The sequence below is a fragment of the Ammospiza nelsoni genome, chromosome 6 (genome assembly GCF_027579445.1).
Source record: "Ammospiza nelsoni isolate bAmmNel1 chromosome 6, bAmmNel1.pri, whole genome shotgun sequence".
Lineage (NCBI taxonomy): Eukaryota > Metazoa > Chordata > Aves > Passeriformes > Passerellidae > Ammospiza > Ammospiza nelsoni.
In genome coordinates, this window is record NC_080638.1 from 33,456,430 (window position 1) to 33,481,022 (window position 24,593).

Consider the following 24,593-nt stretch of genomic DNA (forward strand, 5'->3'; position numbering starts at 1 on the left):
AAGTTACATCTATATGTGGTTTATATGCATGCCACAAATACATGTAATTTCACAGTACACCATTCTTGATACTGTTTGACCCAACCCCTTAATTCATCAGGGTCACGTTCAGCACTGACTGGATGTAGTATTGCACATAACAAACGTATTGAAGCAAAACAATGTCATATGAGCGTCTCTTTTAATATATTACTTTACCCAATTAAAATAACCAAACAAACAAAAACCAAAACAAAACAACCAACAAAAAATAAGGAAAAAAGCAAACAAAAAAAAATTCACCAAAAAACCAAACACCAAGAGTGTGTTTGTTTTCTAATATGTGTTGGCTTCAAGGAAAACTGGTATGTAAATAATGCAAAACAGGCATTGACTGACAGTTAATTTACATTGTAAAGGTGAGTCTCACCTGAAGAAGATTCTAATCTGTCCAATTTACTGATTAGCCAATCAAGGTTACAGGAAAATTGAGCACAGTTGTTTCTGTTGCCACGAATGAGAGCAGCTGGAAAAAACCACAAGGTATCATTTTATAACAGCAGATTTCTATTTTAAATCAACAAAGTTTATTATATGTATTTTAACACAATTTTTAGAGTAACTCAATAAAACAATGAACAGACAAGTCTATTTATGTTACCATAATAAAGAATTGGAATTTCCACTACTTTGAATATCAGCAACCGACATAATTTCTAAGGAGCACATAGTTTTTGAAATTGAAGAGGGTCTCTTGGATAAACAAGTATCTCAGCAAAAAAAATGTTTTGTTTATGTTTTATTTTGTTGCTAAATATAAATAGAAGTTAGCCAACGCCCTTGCTTGATATCAAGCACGGTCATGATCATGGGGCTGAAACTTTTCTGTTTCTTCCTACCAAGTGTGGGAAGATCATAGGCAGAAGTTTGAGTTCAAGTGCAGATTAGGCATATTGGTGTTTAGTTTTCCTTTCTGATAACAAGGTTGTAGAATGCACAGCTTTTAGTCTTTCAGCAGTGCAGACTGCACTTTGAAAGTTCATCAACATTCAAGTCTCTCAAGAAATATTGTTAATTTTCTTCCTTCTAGAAGTCATAGATCATAGGGGGGAAAAGAGTAACAAAAAATACATAATTTGTATTCAATTGTCAATGATTTTTATTATGAAGCACAAAAAATATTATGTCAGAACCACTGTGGTTAAAATGTACTGGCAGATGAAAATCAAGATAAAATCTGAAAAAAAGTCCACATAGTACTAGAGAGAGCTTCTTCTCATCCTATTTTTCTTTAAACTCGTAAGACTGTAGTAAAATGCAGCCAGTGGTAACTTTTTAGTTTCTAAGGCAATGAGATTTCATTAGAAGCACCTGCATGTCTGCTCTATCACAGAAATTCTAGGTTGGAAGAGACCTTTAAGATCATCGAGTCCAACCCATGTTCTAACACCTCAACTAGATCATGGCACCAAGTGCCACATCCATGTGAATAACCTCATGCTTCAAAACACTTCCCTTGGTTTCTTTTATTCTTGCGCTGACTCTCAACTTCCTTATTTCACTATGGATCAGGACTACCTTTCTTTGTGATGAAACTAGAATGTATTTAATCTCCATCAGAAGACAAGGCTCTCCTAAATGAGGAATAATGTAAACTAGGTATCAAATAAGACATTTAAATACACATATACATACTTGTTCTGTTATATAATTATGGTCATTCTACATCACAGAAGTAGTTTGTTCTTGAATAGCAGTGCTCTAGAAAATCTGACCTTGATACTGAAAAAACTGTTTTACACTTTTTCTAATTTTTAAAATGATAATTCACATCTGTTTGCATAACACCGGTACATTTAAATTAAAAAAAAAAAAAGGTTTTGACATGCTTCACAAAACTTTTTCCTGGCTGAGATCTAATTTTCTGATGTATCATTGCTCAAGAAACTCTATTTAGCAGTAACTATATGTAAGAAATTCTGTAATTTACAGAATAAACTGAATAATACTCGGTGGTGAGGCAGCAGGTAGGATTCCATGCTACTGGGGTACTCTGGGTTTTTTTTTACTTTAGAAGAACTTACTTTTTTTACTTTTGAAGAACTTACCTAACAATTTGTAAAGGAGATTCAAAATTTCTTTCCATGACGTACCACCATGTTCTTCTCTTGCAATTCCTGCAAAATGAGCTGCGCTGTTGTAGTCATTTAGGCGATCAATGCAATTTAGAACAAGTGCCAGCATTCCCTAAACACATATGAGAGAGGAAAGTGAACTGCGTATGAAAAAGCATTGGCTATTGTTTCATTGAAGACTTTTTCCTGTATAAATTGGAAGGCTGCGTTATCTTAAATTAAGAAAACCCCAAACAACAAACCAATTGCACTTAAAAGATTTGAATATGTATTTTTCTGTATAAAAAGAATTAATTTTAGAGGATGATTCCATATGGTTCCTCACACAAATAAGTATTATGAAAAATAAGGAATAAAAACCTGAAAATAAAAGCTTTTTCAATTTTTAAGGACATTCTTTTTTGCAAAAAAACTCCCTTACATAAGGAAAAAAGGCTTTAAATTTAGATAAAAAGGCATTTTCATTGATGAAAAAAGGTGGAAGTTTTGCTATCTAATAAAATATCTGTAAACCAAAGACTTTTAAATACCACAAGGGATTTGTAACTTCACTTTGATTGCATACTCAAACGGTATTGAAAACCTGGAAGCAATTCAAATGTGTCTAAACACATCATAAAATATGTTTAGTAATTCTACAAAAATGAAGCTATTCCATTTTCAGAGAGGAGCAATTCAACAATTATATAATACATAACTTTGATAATATGATAATATGCATTCATCTAAATTTCTCTCAAAGTCTGTGAGACAATCCACTTGAAATAATGCAAAAATCCCTTTCTCTGTACCTCTTCTTTGAATAGATTTTGCCTGTTTTTGAGTGAGCGAAGTTTGTTTTGCTTGTCTTCGTGTTGCAGGTCTTCTTCGGGAAGCTGGAAGTAAGTGATCAGGTCTTGCAGAGTCTGAGCCATCTCCTCAACAGGCAGGGCGCTGGGTGACAGTGCTCTGTTGTTTCCACTATGGAAAACAACAAGACTGGCAACATTAATCAATTTCCCTCTGTAATTTACAGTATTATGCGGCAGCCTATTCTCTTTTGGTAGCTAAATCGTCTTGCTACATGTATGACATGTGAATATAAGCAACGGATGATCCGAACTGAACATCATTCAAATATCTATTATTTGGCTGTCCAGCACTCAGAGCTTCCTGAGTGGAATCATATTTCTCTTTCTGTGCTGATATAAAAAGAGAGAGTGGGGTTTTTTTAAAAGAAAAAAAAAAAGTAGAAGCAATGTAATTCAGCAAAAAGAAGAAAAATAGGTTGAAGTTCTTTTTCTACAGTAATTGATTTTGTTTAGATACTTTAAATCCCACTAAAGGTGTGATGGCACAATAACAGGAGTAGTTATTGAAGCTATACACTCACAGCCTTCTGGGAAAAGAGCACAAAGAAGCAGGTAATCCTAACCACAAATTAGATCTTCTGTATCTATTTTATACAGTAAATAAAAAGGGTGGGATTTAAAAATAAAAAGCATTTCAAGAAATCTCTGTTGTCAGTAAAATAATGTCTTTTTCTGTTTAAGTATTTTCTCAACATTATGCAATAATCCAGTTTTCCACAGCCTGACTACTATAAATAGCATCATCTAGCAGGCACTGACTGCTGGCAAAGGTGGCTTTGTTTTATATCCTCAGCCCAAGAAATAAGGAGTGGTGCAGGTTCTTGAGATACTGAAGTTTTAAACGCAGGCTGATATGATGAGCAAATAATTAATTAAAAACACCTTTTTCTTTATTTTTTATCAAATATTTCATCAAGTATTACAAGGGTGAACACTTCATCACCATAATTAGAACTTCTGCCAAGCACTACAAAAGAATAGTTTCTTCAGTACAAAATACATTCTTATAGATTTAATTACACAAAGTTCTAGGTATCATTGAATACTCACTAACAGAGTAAGACTAAGATCAGTTAGCATGTTTTTTCAACCTGGATTACTATGCAGCTTGCTTCTGGCTTCAAGGTATTAGATTTCATGTAAATAATCTTACATAAACTGTTCTATCTATTTAATGGCATTACTTATCACAATTTCAAATTTCAATCACTAAAAATATATTTCTAAGAGCTTCTAAATTCAAACACTTGAAAGCAGGACATAAGGATTCTCTTAGAGAAATTCTTATCATTTCAGAATACTTTAAAACCAGGGTAACAATTACCTTATGAAGTGGCTGAATAAGCTTGTAGTATTGCGAATGATTCGAGCAGCCTGGGATTCCTCACGCTGGCATCTTTGTAATGTGAGACCATCGTCCATGTGACCTTCTTGATGTAATATAACCTATTGGGAGTCAGGAATTATCACAACAATTACTTTAAAACACTTGTTGCTTTTAAATTTTTTAAGTTTATTTCAAGACTGCACTGAAAAAGGTAATTTGCATATATACAGATATGTTAACCATTTTATCTAGACGCCCATTAAATAGCTACAAGTTTATCAGTCTCGCATAAGTTATTCAGAGAAGACAATGTAATGTATTTTTGTTCTTCCACAATCCATTTTAAAAGATACTCTTAAAAAACATTTTCAAGATGTTACAAAAGATGTCATTTTTTTCTATATTCTAGCTCTTAGGGAAAGAGGAACTTCACTTTCTTAAGCATCATTTATAAAAGGATTTGTGCTTTAAGACTATTGACAAGAAAAATCAAGCTGGAGTGACAAACAAATACAACAATGCTGCTAAAGGAGCAATACTGTTTATGAACAACTTCTGATTCATTTAACTATTTCTACACAATATGTTGTATTCTTATCTGAACCAGATAAGAGCATCATGTGAACTTCAAGCAATAACAGAGATCCTTTGCTGGGATTTTAATCTTTCACTTTGAAAAAACACACTAAGTCACAGAAATCTAGCATCACTTTTAGGTGTCAGAAAAAAAAGGCTTGGTCATTTTGAGTCATTAAAATCCTACATCAATTTTGTTTGAAGTAAATGTGAGTTATCCTGCTTCTTTGCTGAAGAGGCAATCTACTGAATTCTCCACCAAAAAAATGTATCATTTCAGTTTTGAGTTAATAAAAATTTGCAACCCACGTTCCCAGTTAGCACAGTAATTCTGAGGGTGTGAATAGTTAACAAAGAAACAAGTAATGTTATACAGTGGTTGCTGCCACAAATGGGAAAGTTATTTACCAACAGCTTTTGTGCATACTAGCATATAGGTGTATCAAAGCACTGGAAAGTGATGTTTTTCTATGTTTGACAGAATCTACACTACACATGTGCTCTGTTCCTTCAAACATGCTGAGTTTATCTGGACAGCAGAATCCAAGGAAATATGGATGGAGAAGATTGGGAAGATATTTTTGAATTATTACATTAATAATATTTTTTTAAAGGAGAGTAGTTTAAAATTTGGACATATTTCATCTTTATTCAGATACTTCTTTATATAGAATCACCCTGTGGGTGACTTTGCTAGCTTAAATATTACTGTTTCCATGGAGAAGGTCCTGAGGTCGTGAAACTGAAAAGTAAGTGAAGTTCTACTCTTCCCATCACAAAACTAGTAAGAAAAACATTTGACAATTAAAGAATGTGTCCTCAGGCCATTGTATGTAGCTCCAGATTTTGGAGCTACAGGAATGAAAACATTTGACAAATAGGGTATTAAAGTTGTCATGTCTTGCAAAATAATTGCACCTTTATTATTGAAGAGCAGATATGCACTCTTCTTCCTAAGCATGCAGTGTGGATGAGGGAAAAGGCTTTTAGAAGCACATAATTTTCCTATTTTTCTGACAAACAAAACCAAAAAACCAAAAAACCCAAAACCTAACCAGAGAATGAACAAACAGCCCAAACCTCAACTAAATCATCCAGAAACATCACAATGACAGGAAAGTGCTATTTAGAATTCCAGTAAGTACATCACAGGGAGAAGCATCCAGCACTGGCTACATCAATTCCTCAGATGAAACACTTCTCTGCGTGTAGGAAGGGGCATTTGGCACTGCCTTGCTTGTAGAAGTACAGCAAGGCACAGACCAACACTGTGAGCAATGGGCTCCAGAGTGTGGATCCAAATCACGTAGCATGTGTTTTTCTGTTCCCTGAGCTCTAGCATTTTGGAGCTCTACAGGAGTTCACTGCTTGCACAAAAGCAAACTAAAAAGACAGACATCCATCACTCACTGGATGGTGAGGGATGTTGACTACAATACTGATGTAATCACAATTACCTGGCAAAATCTTGAATCCTTGGTTACCACAATCTCAGAGAGAGAGACAAAAAATATAAATTCTGGCAGAAATCATGAAAAAAAAACCTCACAAATGATACCAGAATTTCTTAGATATTTTTAGTATAATAATTAGATACATGAAATTACACCAAAGCCAAACAACAGAAATTTTTACTTTACAGAAATTTTTAATATTTTATAACAGAACTAATCTTACAGTTGTTCTCTGTACGGCTTTACAGAAGCTGATGATGACAACAGCTAGATTATGTCAGAAAAGCATCCTTTGCCTCTTGCAAAAACAGGGTACTTCTCAATCTTCCTAGGGATAATGAGTCATGTTGTAAAAAGTGCAGGCCAGCTTCAGAAAGAATTACAGTAAGTGAAAGTGGAAATCACCTGACACAATGGCAGAGGATGAATACCAAGCAATTACTTCAGTTCTAATGTACAAAAATTAATTTTATATGAAATTTAAAGTGACGTATATATCAAATTTCTTACAAGATTATTGCCTAGTGACATATATTGCAGGGTATGAAAAACTGTTTCTTGCCTTCACAGGAATATCAACTGCATGAAGCTAGAAGGTTTGGATTGTCTTCTGTTTGAAGGCACTTAACGAGACAGCATTTCCCAGCTGAGAGGGCAACAAAAGATTTGAAGTCTTTGAACATGAAGGAAACCATTTCAAAGGAGAATAAAAGTGACAGGCAATTATGGAGGTTCTTTTAGGCCCTTGCTGCTGAGCAGAAAACTGGAGAAAAAAATACTGAATGCCACAGGAAGCTATTGTAAAATTCTTCATTGAGTACAGAGGAAGAATCTACACATTGCCTTTTCAAGAAGAAAAATTGGACCTTCTGAGGAAACAGAATGACATAGCCAGTTGTGGCATGGGAAAGGAAGAGGCTATCATTGAGTAGTTTAATTTTTTATCAAGAAAATTCTATATGAGTGGCATTTAAAGAATTTCTCTGATCAGCCAGATTGCTGAGAAGTGAAGGGGTTGGGCACTTCCTGCCCATTGATGATGACCACGTGTGCTGCCTATGAATAAACGTGATGTTCCTGGGGAGTGTGAGCAGCACCTCATTGCTCTGTACTGCTGTGCTTGTGTATGAGTACTCTCCTATGAATGTACATGTGTGCAAGTAAGTAAAGAAGAATTCCAGCTTCTTTTCAGAAATGACTTTTTTTATTTTTTTCTTTTTCATGTTCTAATGCTGGGTTTAAGTTGTGAAAATCTACAAATAGAGAATAATGGTAATGATGAAGCTATGTGAAGCTAGTACTAAACCCCATAACACTGGATGATATATGAACATAATATTTGAAAATATAACAGGTCATATGCCACTACTTAAGAATATAATTGTACCCTAAAATCAAAAGACTGAGAGAAAGACCTTCTTGATGTCACATCACAATTACATCTAACATTTTGGGAGGAAATTTTTCTCTAGTATCCCTTAAGAAACTTAATTTTCTAAGGCCCTTTCTTAAGTGAAAAATTTAATTGCCATTTCACATAATACATCTATTCTAAAATATCTGAAATATCAGTGAATGTTAGATTACTTATTAGTTTACACCAGTTGCAACAGTTAAATTTAGATTTTAAATAATTATCAAAACCAGGATTTTCTGTCTTTTATGGGTGTAAAAAATAAAAATTGAGCACAAACTAATAATTTCTTCTGAGAAAAAAAGTAGTTAAATACATTTCTTAATGACAGTTTTTCTTCAATTACATGGTTACATTACTATCCAGCACTGTTTTCACTTTCATTTTCAGTATTAAAAGAAAAAGCCACAAATTGATTTCACAAGTAATTAAAAACCCCCCAAACATTACCTTTCTTTTCAAGGGACCTAAACGTGCTGATTTAGCATCCTGTGCTTTGTAAGTCAGCCATAAGGCAGTGGCCACATGTTGGACAAAACAGATTGAATCTCCATACTTTATTTCTGGGACTCCCATTCCATCAATGTCACGTTTGAGACTAGATTCCTGCTTTTCTTTCAGCTCCTAAGGAGATAAAATAAAGTTGGTATTTAATCTCTGTATTGGAATAGGAAAAAGCATTGAATTCTGCACTGATATGTATTACAATACTGAACAATATTTATGCTATTTATGTTAAGATGCAGCTAAATTTCAATTCACATAACATCAACTTCTATCCAATTAATCTTTCAGACTGTGATTAAAAATAATATAAAATCTGAAGCATCATTTTCACTGAAGCAAAAAATTCAAGTCAAATCCATTATAGTGGATTAATACAAAAAAATCTTTAAATTATTCTCTTATTATATTCAATAACCTTTTAACAGTCTGTAGAATTATATATAGTCAAAAATTTTTCATTTTAGTTTAGACATGAAAAAGAAAAATAAACCTGTTTTGCAATGTAGCTAAAATATTTTTATGCTGAATTTTTTTTTGTTTTTTATTTGTATATACAGGTACACGCTTTGCTTAGACTAATGCCTCTACATTGAAAAACTAAAAGAAAAGAAAATATTAATTATTTTGAAAAGACAATTTGGCTTTTATATTTACTTTACTTTTGCACATCTCCATTTTTTACATTTATTTATATAAATAAATAATCAAATAAATAAATAAATAATGTTTTTGTTTTTCCACTTTGTAAGAAGATTTGGATTCTTTCAAACTTCTTTTAAAGACATTGCTCAATGCTTGGCTGGAACACCCATTTTTTAAGCCAAATTTTTTTCTTAATCCCATTATTCTTCATTTAAAACTGGGGATTTTAAGGCTTCAGCACTTTAAAATAAAGTAGCTGTCCTTTAAAAAATGAATTCACGAATAAGAACAGAATTATGCTGCAAAGTTTGTAACAGCAAGTCATGGATACATGTGATTGTACTGGTTTTATATGTGTGACAAGTTTTTTTTATTTCATTTCAGTTTATATAATGTTCAACATCTGGGGACCAAACAGGAGTTGTATTATATCTATGCTAATCTGCTTTTATTTATATGTAATTGAACTGTCACATTTCAACAATAATGTCACTTGAAAGAGGTAACATTATAATGCCAAGGTGAAGGTGAGTGAAATTACATGACATTCCTTGGAGCTACCATTTCATTGTCAAGACTATGGGGAAAAGATGTCACATCGTATTTGTGTGGACTGCACTGTCACTACAGAAAAATATGAACTATTTCAATACACATTTGCAGTGAAGAAATTAAGTGAAAAATACAATAAAATAGGACAAATTCACTGTCAACAATTTATTGTTTGTCTTTACATCAAAACCTGAAGACAAACTTTTTTCTTCACATATTGTGTCTGCATCAACAATCAAGCATCAACAAACACTTCAGATAAAAAAATCATAGTGTGGTAAGAAGTAATCCTAATTAAGTTATTTTTATGAAAAAATTGAGAGAAACTGATCCCTTTTGAAAACACTAAACATAGTGAAAAACCCTAATTTTTTCCATTTCAGAAATAAATTTTTAGAATTATTTCAGAGGCCTGAAGGCTGTTTTCACTCTGGAAAATACACCACGAATTCTTCTTCATCATGTTTTGCTCTTTGCACTCTGTCCAGCTTCTCTAGGATTTCAGCCAAGTAATTTGATCATAGTGTGCAAAGTCACGGTGTATTTTACATCAGCTGAAAAGTCTAGTCAGATAAAGATTACTGGGGAAGAAGAGGGGAAAAAACCTTCTCTTATCTAGATATTTGTACATATCTTAACAGTAAAATATCCAAACAATTTGGCTTTTAAAATCCTCTTTTCACAGCCTAGTCTCAATTTAACTCCCTCAGGCTATGAATTCAATGAAAGAAAAAAAAAAATCACGTCATGAGCCTGGAAGGTCGCAAAGGAAAAAAATAACAACAACAACAACAACAAAAAATACCCCAAACCAACCAAACAAAAAAAAAGATGAACAAAGGAATTTGAGGGCATAGCTGTCAAAGACGATATTTTCAAATGATATTTAATATACTAGAGGAAGGGCAAGAATTATCACAGATTCCTACGTGATAAAAGGAATATGAGGAATGGCAATGTGAACAGAACAAACTCAACTTTCTTTACAAAGATTTTACAATAATAAAAACACAGGGGAAACATTTTTGCCAGTTTAATGGCTTGTTTAGACAGTCCTAAGAATGGCAAAACAAACTGTCTGCTGAACTCTTACTAAATCTAACTTTCATGAGCTAATTAAAGTTTTGTCTTTTGATATACCACACTGTTATTGTGCTAAAAGTATAGCCATAGATACTCCAATACAACAAAAGAATAAGATAAAAGGTCTACAGATATAAGAGCTTGCTAGTGGCATTATTGTACTCTGTATACTTTGCTTTATACATTTGTACATTCCAGTAGACAAGAAAAAAAAAACAAATTTCATTTCATCTTTTATTTTCTCTTCCCATAAAAAATAAGTAGAAAACAAGGGTTTAATACTGCATTTGAAATGCAGTGCTTACTAGGAAAATATAATTATGAAATATTAACTTAAAAATAAGTACTGGAACTTTTAGAGACAAACGTAGGTAAAGGCCCTTGCAATTCCTATGATCACAAAACCAAATTAAACTTTATGATTACTACCATACTATTACGACACCCTAATGCCATGTTGAGTCCCTAAGACCGCTACATGTTGGCAGTAATATTAAAATGATATCAAATCCTTCTGCATGAGTCATCTATGACTTTTTAATGTGTCAGAATGTTACTTACCAAGACTATAGCAATAACTTGTTAATTGTCAATTGTACCTACCATCACAAAAATAAAATATGAAATCTCAAATATAAATTCTGGGCTACACAAATTAAAATAAACAATTATTTTTAAATATGCTCTTGTTTCCACTGTGCTTAGTCTCAAGGAAATTTGTAAGCAGACCCAAGACTCTCCTCAGCAGTGTATACTGAGCCAAGTACTGTGCTGGAATGAGAACATCCCATTTCAAAACAGGATTCCATCTGGTGTAGAGAAACTGCTGTCTCTGTTGTCACAAGGCATTACAGATCTGCTGCCTTAAAATACAAAGGTTGACATTTTAAAACTTGGTCAAATGTAAGCTCTATATTAAAAACAATATAAGATATAATTTGGAGGGGGAGGTGGTCCATCAATTTCTGATGCTTGTAAGTTTAGTTTGCAGCAATTAGGAAGCAAAACAGGCATGTATTACATATGTTATTTTCAATGAAATTAGCACCATAATGTTCTTTAGCCTACACCTTAACTTTTTTTAAACTTCCCTTCTTTTCTTAGTTAGTAAAAAAATGTTAAGGTAAGCTCTAATCTGAATTTTTTAATTTAAAATTAGTGTTTCAATTTCCAGTGTTCTCCATCAAAAGAAAAAAACAGTGAAAGAAAATACACTATGAATGCAATCATGGGTTTGGACAAGCAAGGAACACACAAGATTGCTGAAGTGGAATATAACAGCATTGAGGAAGAAGGTGCTTTTTCAACAAGAGGGTCTCTATAACAACTGCTGGAAAATAAGACTTTATTTAATTCATGTGTTACATGCTCCTGGGTAGCCTTGAGGATTTGTATATCTATCCACAGAGCTCTGCTTTCTGGCAAAGCTATTTTTTTTTTTTTACAGAACCCTTTTGCTGGCTTCCAAACTGGAAAGAATACCACAACAAAGAAATGTTTCATTTCCTTTTGGATACTCAGCAGCAATGCTTCTTGTAAGCAACCTGGTCTGAACTGGTGTTGACCCTACCTGGAGCAAAAGGCTGAACTAGATGGCTGCCCAAGGTCCTTGTCAATCAGAATTATTCTACTAGTCTAAGGGATGGAGTGCTGTCAACAGACAGATATCCAGCACCCTATTTTTAAGAATCTGTACACAGCCGGAATGAAGACATTAGACAGATACCTTGAAATTTCCCTGCATTCATGCCATGTAAAGATACATGCGAATGAAAAGGTTTCTTCATTGAGATAATGAACCAGTAAAATGTTTACAAGTACCTATATGCAGAAATTAAGATAAAATCACCTGCATGTATATATATGTATATATATATTTCTAGTCTATCTATTACATCTATGGTCCTTTTTCCCCTCAGTCTGTGTGCAAGCAGCACTTTGCTTTAAGAGCCATTTTCTTCTTACAGTCCAAGTCAATCTTTGGGGTTTATTCCCTTCCCAAACATCACCTTTCTTTCTTCAGAAAAAGTTACCACTGCTTACTCCCCTCACCTGGAAACACTAATGTCTCCACTCATGGGAGAGTGTAGGTCTTACGTGCCCAGACAATAAATAACAATTATTTTCTTGGCACCAAATTCATACCCTATCATGAGGTAAAAAAATTATTTTCTGTATAGGACAGCACAAATGAGACATGATGATGAGACACTGAGCTTGGATTTAATATAAAAATTTACATTAACAACCATATTATGTATAAATATGGTAGGCATGCATAATCAATTACTACTGTACTTCAGCTTAGTCATTTTGGGCACTGCACTTAATTTCACTAGTGTGCCTTTGAAGCAGACCTCAACTAAAAGAGTAAGAAAATCAGGCATGTTTACTCAACATAACATAAATAATTTTATGAATGTGCATACATAACCACTAAATTTACATACTCATTTAAATTTATTCATGTAAATTTACTCATGTAAATTTACATATACATTTATAGGCATAAATTAAAATATTGGAAAACAGCGGGACAGCTGGTGTCCAGTTAGGCAGTGAGTATATCAGAGGAATTTTAACTCAATATTTAACCAGCAACTGTGGCACTCCTGTGATACTCACCATTCTTACCAATGACTTTGCAATAATGGCAAAAAATTACATCTGTAATAAATGCTCCAGCATAACATCATATGTACAATCTATAGTGCATAGCCTTTACACTGAATAAAAAATGAAAAACTATGTTGTAAGTAAATCTAAGCAATCTAATAAAATTTCCTGATAGTTTTTCAATTATTTTAATTGGTCAAAATAAAAATTCATGAAATATCATATACAGTCACACTAATAAACATTGATATTTTTAAGATGTTAAAAAGAAGTATTTGACTTATTATACTAACAAAAGTCTAGCATTTGTCAAGACTCTTACTGTTATATTTTATCTAGCTATAACTAGTTTTAAAGACTCACTTTGGGATTTCTTTTTTCTTAATGATCATATAGCATTCAGAATTATGTGGAAAATTTAGTGCTTTTTTAGTTAAAAATAAACTCCATTGTAACAGCTATGGCAACTATTTATAAGTAAAATCATGAAAGAACATAAAAACTTTTCATCATCTTTGATTGTAAAACTTTTCACATCCTGGGGAAAAAAAAAGTTATTAATTTTGCCTACCTCCATAACCATTCTTCATTTTCTCTCCCTTGTAATGTTTTTCCAGCTGGAAATAATGAAAAAGCTAATAACATGCAATTAGCAGCTCACTAAAGAGCATAATTTGAAAACATATGGTTTAGAAATCACTGCCATATTTGCCTTACATTTAGGAAAAATTTGATTGAGTTCAGTTCTTATCAGCACACTGCATAAAAAATAGCAAGTGAAATGAATTAAATTGAATTCAATTATGACAGATAGAGCTGGAACATGTAACACTCTAATGAGATTCTATCCAACTAAAATAATTCTATAATTATTAAAGTATTCACATTAAACTACCATATCTTGCACTGTATTTGGGTTTAATCTACTTTTTAAAACTGGCTACAGTTTAGTTTATTCTAAAGTTTGTCAATCACCCTTATTTTTCCTCCATGAAACCTTTGTTATTCTTGACACATTTGACTTTAAATGCACAATCTCTATCATTAACTTCATTTTAAAAATTACAAGTAATTTATACCATTGTTGAAACAATTCAGATTTAGTGTTTGAGTGCTCCACATTCAGAACAAATTTGCATTGTTTTTATTTACCTTTGTTGCTCTAAAACAAAAGGCTGTGGATGCTGTGTCTGATTTTTCTCTGTCTAATATTACTACTCCTTCATCCTCATTCAGAGCCAAGTATTTTCCCGTTGTAATGTGTCGAAGACGAAAAGGCTGCCCCCATCTGATGTTACTTCCACTCCAGCTAAACATAAGAGACATCAAAAAATAGTTGAAGTAAGTAGAACTAGAATTTTTTCTTTAGGTTTTAAAGGATGTTCAGAAAATAGAGTATGCTATATATATATATATATATATATTCGTTTTTTGGTTCTGATTGCAATACTTGCATTAAATCAGATGCAAAACTGTTAATTCATTTGCAAAGGGAACCCTGGAAAGGAGTATGGCTTCTGTCTTTTTGTTTCTACCCCCTCTCCATCTTATCAGGGTGTTACATATGGTGCCCATAAAAAATCCTACATGTGTAAATCAACTACTGTATTTTAGTTGACTGACTAAAATTAAACGTAAGTGGGGACTTGACATGCTACATCTGTGTTAGTTATGAGCGTATTTCACTTACAAAAACACTAAGGGTAAAACATATAGTTCAGATGGCCATCAAGGACCACACATACTCTTATGAGATATATTGAAATTTCACTTGCAGGGAAATAACAGACATATAATCACATAGGAAGGAGATAATCTTTAACAAACCCCCAAAAAACAAGAAATACAGAAGGGGTAGGTATTATTGCTCTTATTTCCACTCATGCTTATAAAACTCCCAGTAAAACTAGGAATGCATTTTGCTTTTGGAAAGAAGGGATGCTTTAAGTACACATATCTCATACGTAGTGCTGCTTTTGATATGGGAAACAGAAAAAAATCTATTCTATCACAGTACATTGCTTTTTATTATTGACAAAGAGCCTACTAACACATATCATAAAGTGTGGCAAATATATATTCTGTATTAAGGGTCTGTAACAATCAAATTTCTATTAATATAACAAAAGTTGCTAACCAAAATATAACAAAAAGTTGCTAACCTTATTCGAAGGGGTTCTACTCTCCACAATGATCTTGCTCGAATGCCAGCTCCTCCAGTTTCATAAAATACTTTCCTACAGAAAAGATTCAGAAGGCCATCTTATGTTTATTTGTGCTTATATAGTATTTACAACTTCTCTGGAAACTGTACATGACTCACTACTTTTCCCCCAGTAAATAAATGTCATTGAATGCACAGAAGATTCCTACTCCTCAGTGAAACTATGATAAATAAACCAAATGTCCCAGGTAAATTAGATTGTTTCCATTAAGGTAGTCTCTCTCAAGAGCTGATAAAATGCCTAGCCTTGAAAGTGGCTGGGAAACCATTCCTGCCATTTAATCAGGCATAAAAATATGTAATTCCTACAGTTCTCAAGATATTAATCTACAATACTAATGGTTTTAAATACATACCATATTTTAAAATAAAGAGATACATTTTCAGATGAAAACAATGAGAACACAACATCAGAGACTTCATTCCAAAATTTTTTTTTGTTTCTTATTAAAGGGCCAGAAATTGTGGTGATAACAAAAATTCTGTATTGTAATCCTCACAAAATTGATAATGCATTCAGAGAAATAAAAACAGGAAGTGAGAGGCTTAAGCCTTTACTATAATTTAGTTTTCTTGAACTATAGCTGAGGATTGGTAACGTGTTCTAGTTCAGCAAATAATATTTCACTCAATAATCAAGTACAAGCAAAGAAAAACTATGGTGGATTAGCCCTGTTAACAGGAAGTTTTTAATGTTTTTAATAAACATTCATGTCTTGTCACCAAATCACCAGAATTTGTATATACTTTCTCATTTATAATGAGTATAGGAAATATAATGGAAAATAGGAAAGGTCTGAATGTCTACCAAAAGCTTTCTTACATGTTATTTCTCTGAGAAGGACTAATCCACCCTAGCATGCACAGAAACTGGACCTTCTATGATAGTTAAGTGTCTGAAAAAATGCGCAGCAAGGGAATTTAAAATCTGCCTTCCTGCTCTGGCAAACTTGACTGAATACAGCAAATGCATGCATAAAGATGTCACAATCTAGCTGTTAAATAGCTGGATTAAAGTTTGAAATGCAGATTTTCAAATTGTCAAATTATTTTCCTATTTTTGACGGCTAGTAGGCAAAAAATTTTTAAAAAGCTGTTTAGTATTGTTCTTATGTGACAATGGACCTGAAAATCAACTTTTGAAACAAAAGTTTTGTTTTTCATATCTGAGCAAGTATTTCTACATATTTTCTTCTACTGAGAACATTTAAGGGTCTCTTTCCTGAGCAAAACAAATTAAATCCTGGACAAATCACAAAGCATAATGGAGCATTGGCTAATCATTTGCACCCAACAGCTTTATAAGATGGTGGACTTGTATTTTCACCTCTACTTTATTTAGGAGTCACATTTAAGGGCACAGATGTGATATCAAATATTTCAAAAATGTTAGTTCACCAGAAGAATAAGAATAAATATTCCTCATAGTAAAGGTAGTAAAACTCCCTACATATCTTATCTTGCATGAAAATCTATTGGTACTCTAGAATAAAAATAAACAAAAAAATCGCTACCTTTCAACTCATCTTAATTTCCAGTCTCTATGAATTTGATCTTTCAAGGTCATTTCCAACCTGAGCTGTTACATGATTCTCTGAATATACTGAATGCATAATAAATATCTAGAGCTCTCCATTTTCATTCTATGTCTCTAGTCCCACTGACCTTACTGATTTTACTTTTGGCAGACTCTAAATCCTAGCTAAGCTCAAAACTATGTATTAATTTCCACTCTCTCTGACCTCCTTCACATCTCCTTGGCCCAACACAACCATTCTGTCTCTAAAGGACTGTCATGGTGTAGTTCAGTATCACAGAGACAGCTCAGTTCACCTGATATAGTCATAGTCTCTCTTCATCTCTTACACTTTAGATTTCTATACTTTTAAAAATTCATCTCTTTTTCCAGCTTTCTCTATGTGCAATGCTGGACTAGAATTAGTGACCTGCTCTTTGGGTAACAGAGCTGCATGTAAAAAAAAATTGCTGCCTTTTCCCAACAACATTATTTTCATCTAATTGATTCCATGTACCCATCTGTTTTTTTTCTTGCCAAGCTAACCTTTGTGATGTCCAATATGTCCACCCCAAGTATTTCCATTTGGCCTGCAAAAAAAGACTTTAGGATTCTTGTCAGAGAATAGTCTCTATGTGAATTGTTAAAGAGCCTTATTTACAGAAATGTTCAAAAATAAGATTTTTGTTTTATGAAGAGAAATCTTTACTCTCATCTAACTTAACTTATTTAACATTCCTAATGAAATGTATAGAACTGATTAAGTAAAGAGATAGAAACAAACACAACCATTTTCTACATCTCTCTCTGCTATTCTTATTACTATTTGGGGGTTTTTTGTATTTTCATTTTGTTTTGATAATGTAAACATAACTCCTACAACTATGACACAATAAAAACTTGGCCGTATATCTATTACACAGCTCATAAAGCCAAAAGACAGGACAACTTCAAGTCACCTATCACTATCACACTTTTGAAAATGTTCAATACAGCATTCACAATTTTTCCAATTTTGGGATTACAAATATATAGATTTCATTCATACAGATATACATTTTAATTTTACCCTTTTATTTACTTAGCATAAAAAACATGGAAGAAAATCTTAAAGCAGTAACAATACACATCAACTCTACACAAAGAATCACATCACACTGGAGAATAGGTTGTTACAATTAGTTTTAATATTAGCTATATCTGACTTCCAAATAAGCAAGAGAAGTAGCAGAGAGCAGCATTTCTGAACACACTGAAACATCTCAGCATCTATTTTAACCTTTTTAAAACACGTCCTTTATAAAATAAGTCTAAATGCAACATAACATATCTGCCACTGTTTTTATACTAGGTTTACATTTTCATACACGGTCAAAATATTTTTTCTTTTTCTTTACACATATGAAGAAAACAGCCACAAAAAATTCACACAGTGAATTTTTCTGGTTTTAAGTTTAGGTTCTCTTTAGGACTTGGAGACATTTTTACTCCTCAGAAATGTAAACATGGCAAATTTAGAGCTGACAAGTTTACCTGACATAGTTCAATGTTACTTGTGGTATCACATTACCTAAAGCATAACTTATTTGCCACAATAGGTAGAAAGATCTTATTTCTTTAAGATTATTTTAAAGCTAGCAGGTTTGCGCAGCAAAATTACTAGTTTGCTTTGCTTCTGATTAACGAAAAATTTTTAAAATACAGAAGAATTCAAATAATAAATCAACATAATAGATGATATCCGTAAATAGAAGTTCAATAAAAAAGTAGTTTAGTCTAGCTAGTATGATGTAATTTTTTAATATGTTAATCAAAAAAGAGAAAGCTTAGAATTTGCAAAAAAAGGTGCAAATTATATATAAAATATGAAAGTTATTGCAGAGGCCAAACTTACAGAGATTTTTCATGGATTTTTTTTTCACATTACCATCTTCCTGCTAACACTTTCTTACCTCTACTTGTAGCAGTATGAACTAGAGACAAGCAATATAACAGGATGAAATATCAGTGAGAATCAACTACTTAAATTTCAACAATGAAAGAACTCATGACAGATTTTCAGCTTAGTAGGTCTCAATTTCTTGTACAATGTCACTGCCTAATTACAGACTGCTGTAAAGAGTGTTAGATCTACCTAACCTGAAATTCAACTGACATCCTGTTTCTTTTCTGAAAGAAGGAAATATTAAAAAAATGCACCATCACTTACTTGTGCTGTGAATCATTCTGGTCTGTAGATGGAATCGTCAAGCACTCATCATGGCCATGGAAAAAACGTACTACATGCCCACCAAGAAGATATCCTGAAAAAGAAGCTCATTTACAAGCTAAAACATTGACTATGAATGAATTAACACCCCCATAAAAGTTTAAAAAATTCAAGACCCAGATAAGATCTATTTTCCAAATTTTCACTCAAAACTAAATCTAAACAAGAAAAAAATTAACGTGTTAACATACTACTTTTAGTATCTTAAAAAAAATAATTCTTCTGAAAATTAAAACAAAACAAAACAAAAACTTTTAACATTTAAAACTCAAATTTGGATTCTGAGACAGAAAAGGAAGTTAAAACCTTCTTTAAAACAACAAAACCAATTATGGCTTTGATAATTAAATGCATTAAGTAAAAGCCAAATAGATAATACCATAGTTTCCTCATCCTTAATACAGTTTAAATTATTTCAATACAAAGCAGTTTCATACTGTCATTGTTTTTTTCTGAAATTTATGATTTTTGTCAAAATCAAAGGCGCACAGCTGCAGCAGGAAACAGAGGACAGAAAAACACTTTGCAGATCTGAAGATTAAGTTTAATGGAAGCTAACTTTCCAACCCATTTAACACAAAGAGTACAGGTCAAAACCAGGCACTCTGCCTCACATCAAAAATGAAAAGACAAAGAAGGTGTAGGAGGATGACTCATCACATCCTAGTCCAAACCATTCTGACCTTGTAAGTGAAGGTACTGCCTTTTAAAGGAGCACACGCTAAGGAGAAAGAGTAGAGGGGAGCTTTCATACTGTGCAGCTGATTCAACATAAATTTGATTTTGTAAATGAGGAAAACTGTAACTAACAGTTACCATCTTGCCAATTAATATAAAAGTCAAAGCAAAGAAATAATGGGGGAAATGTACTTTCCTGTTATTTATGTTTTCTTGATGGCTTTACAAATATCACAGAAACAGCATTGTCTATTTCCTAATCCAGTTTTAGACTCAGGAAATCCCACTCTCTCTCTCTTCATTCCTCTTGAGCTAGACTGCTATGTCTTTTGACATATGACCATCTCTCACATAAACCATTCTGAGAATGTATATAAAACCAAAGCCTAAGTAGTTGAGAAAAAATTGATTGACACACAGAAAAATCTACTTCTCTTCTTATTCACCCAAACTTTTTTTAAAATTACAGTATTTTGGATTATGCAAATAATTTTGGGCCACTCAGTATAAGAGTGCCAAATACAGCAAAAGGCCATTAAGATGATTAAGAGCTGGTGTGTATCACACGGGAAGGGAAGGGAAGGGAAGGGAAGGGAAGGGAAGGGAAGGGAAGGGAAGGGAAGGGAAGGGAAGGGAAGGGAAGGGAAGGGAAGGGAAGGGAAGGGAAGGGAAGGGAAGGGAAGGGAAGGGAAGGGAAGGGAAGGGAAGGGAAGGGAAGGGAAGGGAAGGGAAGGGAAGGGAAGGGAAGGGAAGGGAAGGGAAGGGAAGGGAAGGGAAGGGAAGGGAAGGGAAGGGAAGGGAAGGGAAGGGAAAGGAAGGGAAAGGAAGGGAAAGGAAGGGAAAGGAAGGAAAAGGAAGGGAAAGGAAGGGAAAGGAAGGGAAAGGAGGCTCTGGAGGGATCTTATCAATGTAGACTATGAGATCAAATCTCTCCTGCTGTGCCCAGTGATGGAACCAGAGGCAATGGGCCCACAGTGAAACATTGTAGGGTCTGAACATCGGGAAACACTTTTTCATTGGGAATGTGCCTGAGCACTGGCACAGGTTGCCCAGGCATGTTGTGAAGTATTCGCCTCTGAAGAGAGTCCAAACCTGTCTAAATATATTCCTAGGCAACATGTTCTAGTGGATCAGCCGGACAGTGGCTTGGACCAGATCCTTTCCAACCTCAATTACTCTAATTCTGTAAGCTCCTAGAAAGTTTAGCTGCAAATCTCTTCAGGTACAGAAATCTAAAATATACCTCTGGTCTTCCATGATCTCTCTGTGTAGCTCATATTTTTCATATGTTACAAGTTTTAAACTTTGCTGTAGGATGGCTTTTCTCTTTGCTTCTTTTTGTTTTACCTGTAAAGGCCGAAAAAACTCAGGCTTTTTGAGGGTTGATCCCTGTTCTATTTCTGACCTACAAGGATAGGCCTCCAGACAGCCATTTTTAAATATCAAACTCCAGCATGCCAAAGCAATCAGAAAGTATTACAAGCAAATCCATATCCCATGTGATTTTAAAATTTAAACCTAACACTCTGAGACAGGTTTCTTATGGGCCAGTGCACAGAAATACTGTGATATGCTGATTTAAACCACTTGGGGTTAGAAAAACCCAACCATAGATTAAAAAAAATGACTACTAAATTAAGCCTAGCACCAGGGTAAGTCATCTTCTATCAAGACTTACTGTAGCTGATCCAAGGGAAGTGGGATATTTCTCTCAGTTCCCTTAAAGCTCCGTTAATGTCCTATGTTATTGTATACTAGTATATCAAAAATGCTGAGTTTTACAGATAAGTGACGCAAAATGATCCTAACTTCAAGACATTGTTTGTGGATGTTGAGTGCTGAAACTTGGAATAGAGAATGGCAAAGGTGAAGCACAGTGTTTGCTACAACAGTGTTAATGACAAACTGTGGCACCAAAATAAGGAGAGATACTGAGTGAACCAGACTTTCAGTAGAGAACAAGACATTTCTCAGAATAAGGTGACCATGACAAACATGGTCAATGACTCAAACATGACCATGAAGTGCCATAAAATTTCCCAAAAGAAATCCTGACCCTGTGGTGTAGGATTTAGGCTGAACAAGATAATACAGTAAGGATGCATGTCTGAATGTTGGGATGTTAGGGAAATGTCTGTAAAAAGCAGAACTAAGAGACTGAAATAGGAACTTTGAGAAAACTGCTTTTCATTTTGCCTGTACCTTCATGTCTCTTCTGTTTTGTCTGTAGTGGGAGAACAGTATTTAGGAAAACTGTATGCAAAAACCTAAGTTTTCTGGCTTTAGTTATTCTGCAGCTCCTACTCCCCCAAATTAAACTAAGCCTTCATTGATCATGCAGCTTTTAAAGGTTTGTTACTCTAAACTTACAGCACTCATTTAGCTTTTCTTTATTTTCTTTAAACTGTTTGGTTGACATTCTGAGGGGAATTTGTTTTTTTAACTTTCCTCTTTATCAAAAGCATACAAATTAGTCTAATTTATATACATGTCTAAATAAAATGGCAAACCTTCTGTAATACTGCTTCCTGAACATATAGGATGTACATTCCATAGTGTCTGCATAAAGGAGGCATCCACCTGAATATTTCCATTTGACACGGAGAGATGCTGAAACAAGACAATGGTAACAGGAAACAATGAAAATTATGCACTTAGAATTTTTAGTATGTTAATTTATAAACAGAAGAGAATGTATCATAAATGAAATATACAAATTTCTTCTAAAATTAGTATTATTCTAAAATTTGGGGAAAAAGCATGGAAGCAGTCTTGCTTCACACACACACAGCCCCCTTTCAGTGTGGAAAAATAAAAATGCATTACAATGAGACATTACTCCATAGATTAGACAAAAATAATTCATAAGAATTCCAACCAATCTCCTTATATCCCCACAGAACTTTGTATTTTCCCACTATTTGACCACTATCTAAAGAAACAAACTCACCAGGTATCTCTCAGAGGACACGCTGACCAGGATAAGGTCATCACCTATTCGAACTTTTTCACCTTCTGACCTTTGCTTAGAAGCAGGGTGTATTGTCCACCAGCATGCCTCACCTAAATGACAGAGGCACTAATCAAGGGTCTCCAAAACAGACAACTCCCAAGAAATCTAAGTATATCTTTATACATCACTAAAATATAATTATAAAAATTGCCTTATAAGACATTCACCTTATAAAACAACATCGTTTCTATTTTCAATAATTTTTGGTGTTTTCTTTTTGCTTGAAAATTTTGTCATATAATCTTTTCCATATATGATATTTCCCTTTTCAAGTACTTCTAAAGGGATTGTTTACAAAACACTACTCAGAACTGCTCTCCCTTGGAGACTGTCCTTACCAGGAAATTGCTGACACCTACCTTGGTCTTATTTATCACTTTTTGTAACTTCTTTTGTTTAATTGTCATATTTCATTCCTAACCTTCTGTATCACATAGCATAACAAACCTAGAAGCAGTTCCATTAGCCCTACAGACCATACAAAATAGCCAAGCCAACCATAGAACGTTTCCTACATATGAAACGTAAGATCCAGGTTACACACACATACACACACACACACACACACACACACACACATTCTGAGAAGATTACCTAGTTCATTTCACAATTTCACACTCTTCAGAGTGTGAAAGATAAGACCTTGAAGAAAACAAGTTGAATAAAACTTTCTTACCAGACAAAGTGGGGGAAAAAAAAAAAAAAGAAGTGGGAAAAAAATAAAGGGCAATTTGGTAGAATCAAAGTAGAAAAATTTGTTTGATTGATTAGGATATTGCATGTAAAACCTCCTTAAAACAAAACCTGAAGGTTGTCAAACTAATTATAGTGAAGACAATAAATAGAAGTTACATCCATACAGACATAAAATGCAAAATCTTCAAAGGGAATAATTTTTTACAGCCAATGGCTTTTCCCTCTGCTACATGAAGAAGACTTCCTGTAGCAGAAACTGATTCATTAGCAGTTTCATAGGTGAGGGAGTAGAGCAAGGGAAAATAATATTATAGTACTCAGTTTATGAGCTTTCCAGACAAGCCCTCTGTGCAGAAACACAATTAAGCTTTTGTTAATCTTACTTATGTGTACATGGGTTTTCTTGTGTATGTACAGTTAAGCAAATATCAATTAAACAACTACATATACTTGTTATAAAACCTCATAGATAGAACCAGATATATGTACAATAATTCTAAAAAAAAGTTATAAAATTTTAAAAACAGATTTCACTGAAACTATTTTAGTAGCGATTAAACACACATATTCCTTTTATCACATACATTCCTTTTCTCAATATTCCTAAAGAAAATTTTCTCCATCTAAGGCAACAATCAAAGACAGCCAAGTAGCAGGCTGCTACTATCTGTCTAAAGCAACCTTCTGTATGGCTATAAACAACTGAAAGACAAACCTCACTCATTCAAAAGACAAATTTTGTAGAGAGTCACCTGAACAGGTTCAAAGATTATGATGTACAAAGGTTTTAACACCTACACTGCCAGTGCCTCTCCATCATCAATTAGTCTATTTGATTTTAATTTTCAAAAGAATGAAAAAACAATAGAAAACCCAGATTTATATTAACACAAACAGCATTTCATTATTTGAGCTTTACATGAATGAAGTGTGTATACAGATACTTAGATCTTCCCTTCAAGACACATGAATGGGCCTGATTATTACAGAGTCACCTGTTACTTTCTGAGGAGTACTCATAACTTTCAGTAACCATGAGCACTACATACACAGCAGCATTA

The 24,593-nt window shown here is 33.5% G+C and overlaps 1 protein-coding gene across 1 annotated transcript in view; it reads right to left on the minus strand.

The window, feature by feature from the left end:
- RYR3 (ryanodine receptor 3) overlaps positions 1-24,593 on the minus strand; it is a 190,089-nt gene that overhangs the window by 118,096 nt on the left and 47,400 nt on the right. Inside the window, exons 6-15 of the mRNA XM_059474635.1 lie at positions 22,774-22,886; positions 22,334-22,433; positions 19,086-19,179; positions 15,299-15,373; positions 14,289-14,445; positions 8,187-8,360; positions 4,290-4,411; positions 2,906-3,074; positions 2,088-2,226; positions 410-505 (exon numbers count right to left, since the gene is read on the minus strand). Coding sequence (XP_059330618.1) covers positions 410-505; positions 2,088-2,226; positions 2,906-3,074; positions 4,290-4,411; positions 8,187-8,360; positions 14,289-14,445; positions 15,299-15,373; positions 19,086-19,179; positions 22,334-22,433; positions 22,774-22,886 — 1,239 coding nt within the window. The remainder of the gene's footprint in view (positions 1-409; positions 506-2,087; positions 2,227-2,905; positions 3,075-4,289; positions 4,412-8,186; positions 8,361-14,288; positions 14,446-15,298; positions 15,374-19,085; positions 19,180-22,333; positions 22,434-22,773; positions 22,887-24,593) is intronic.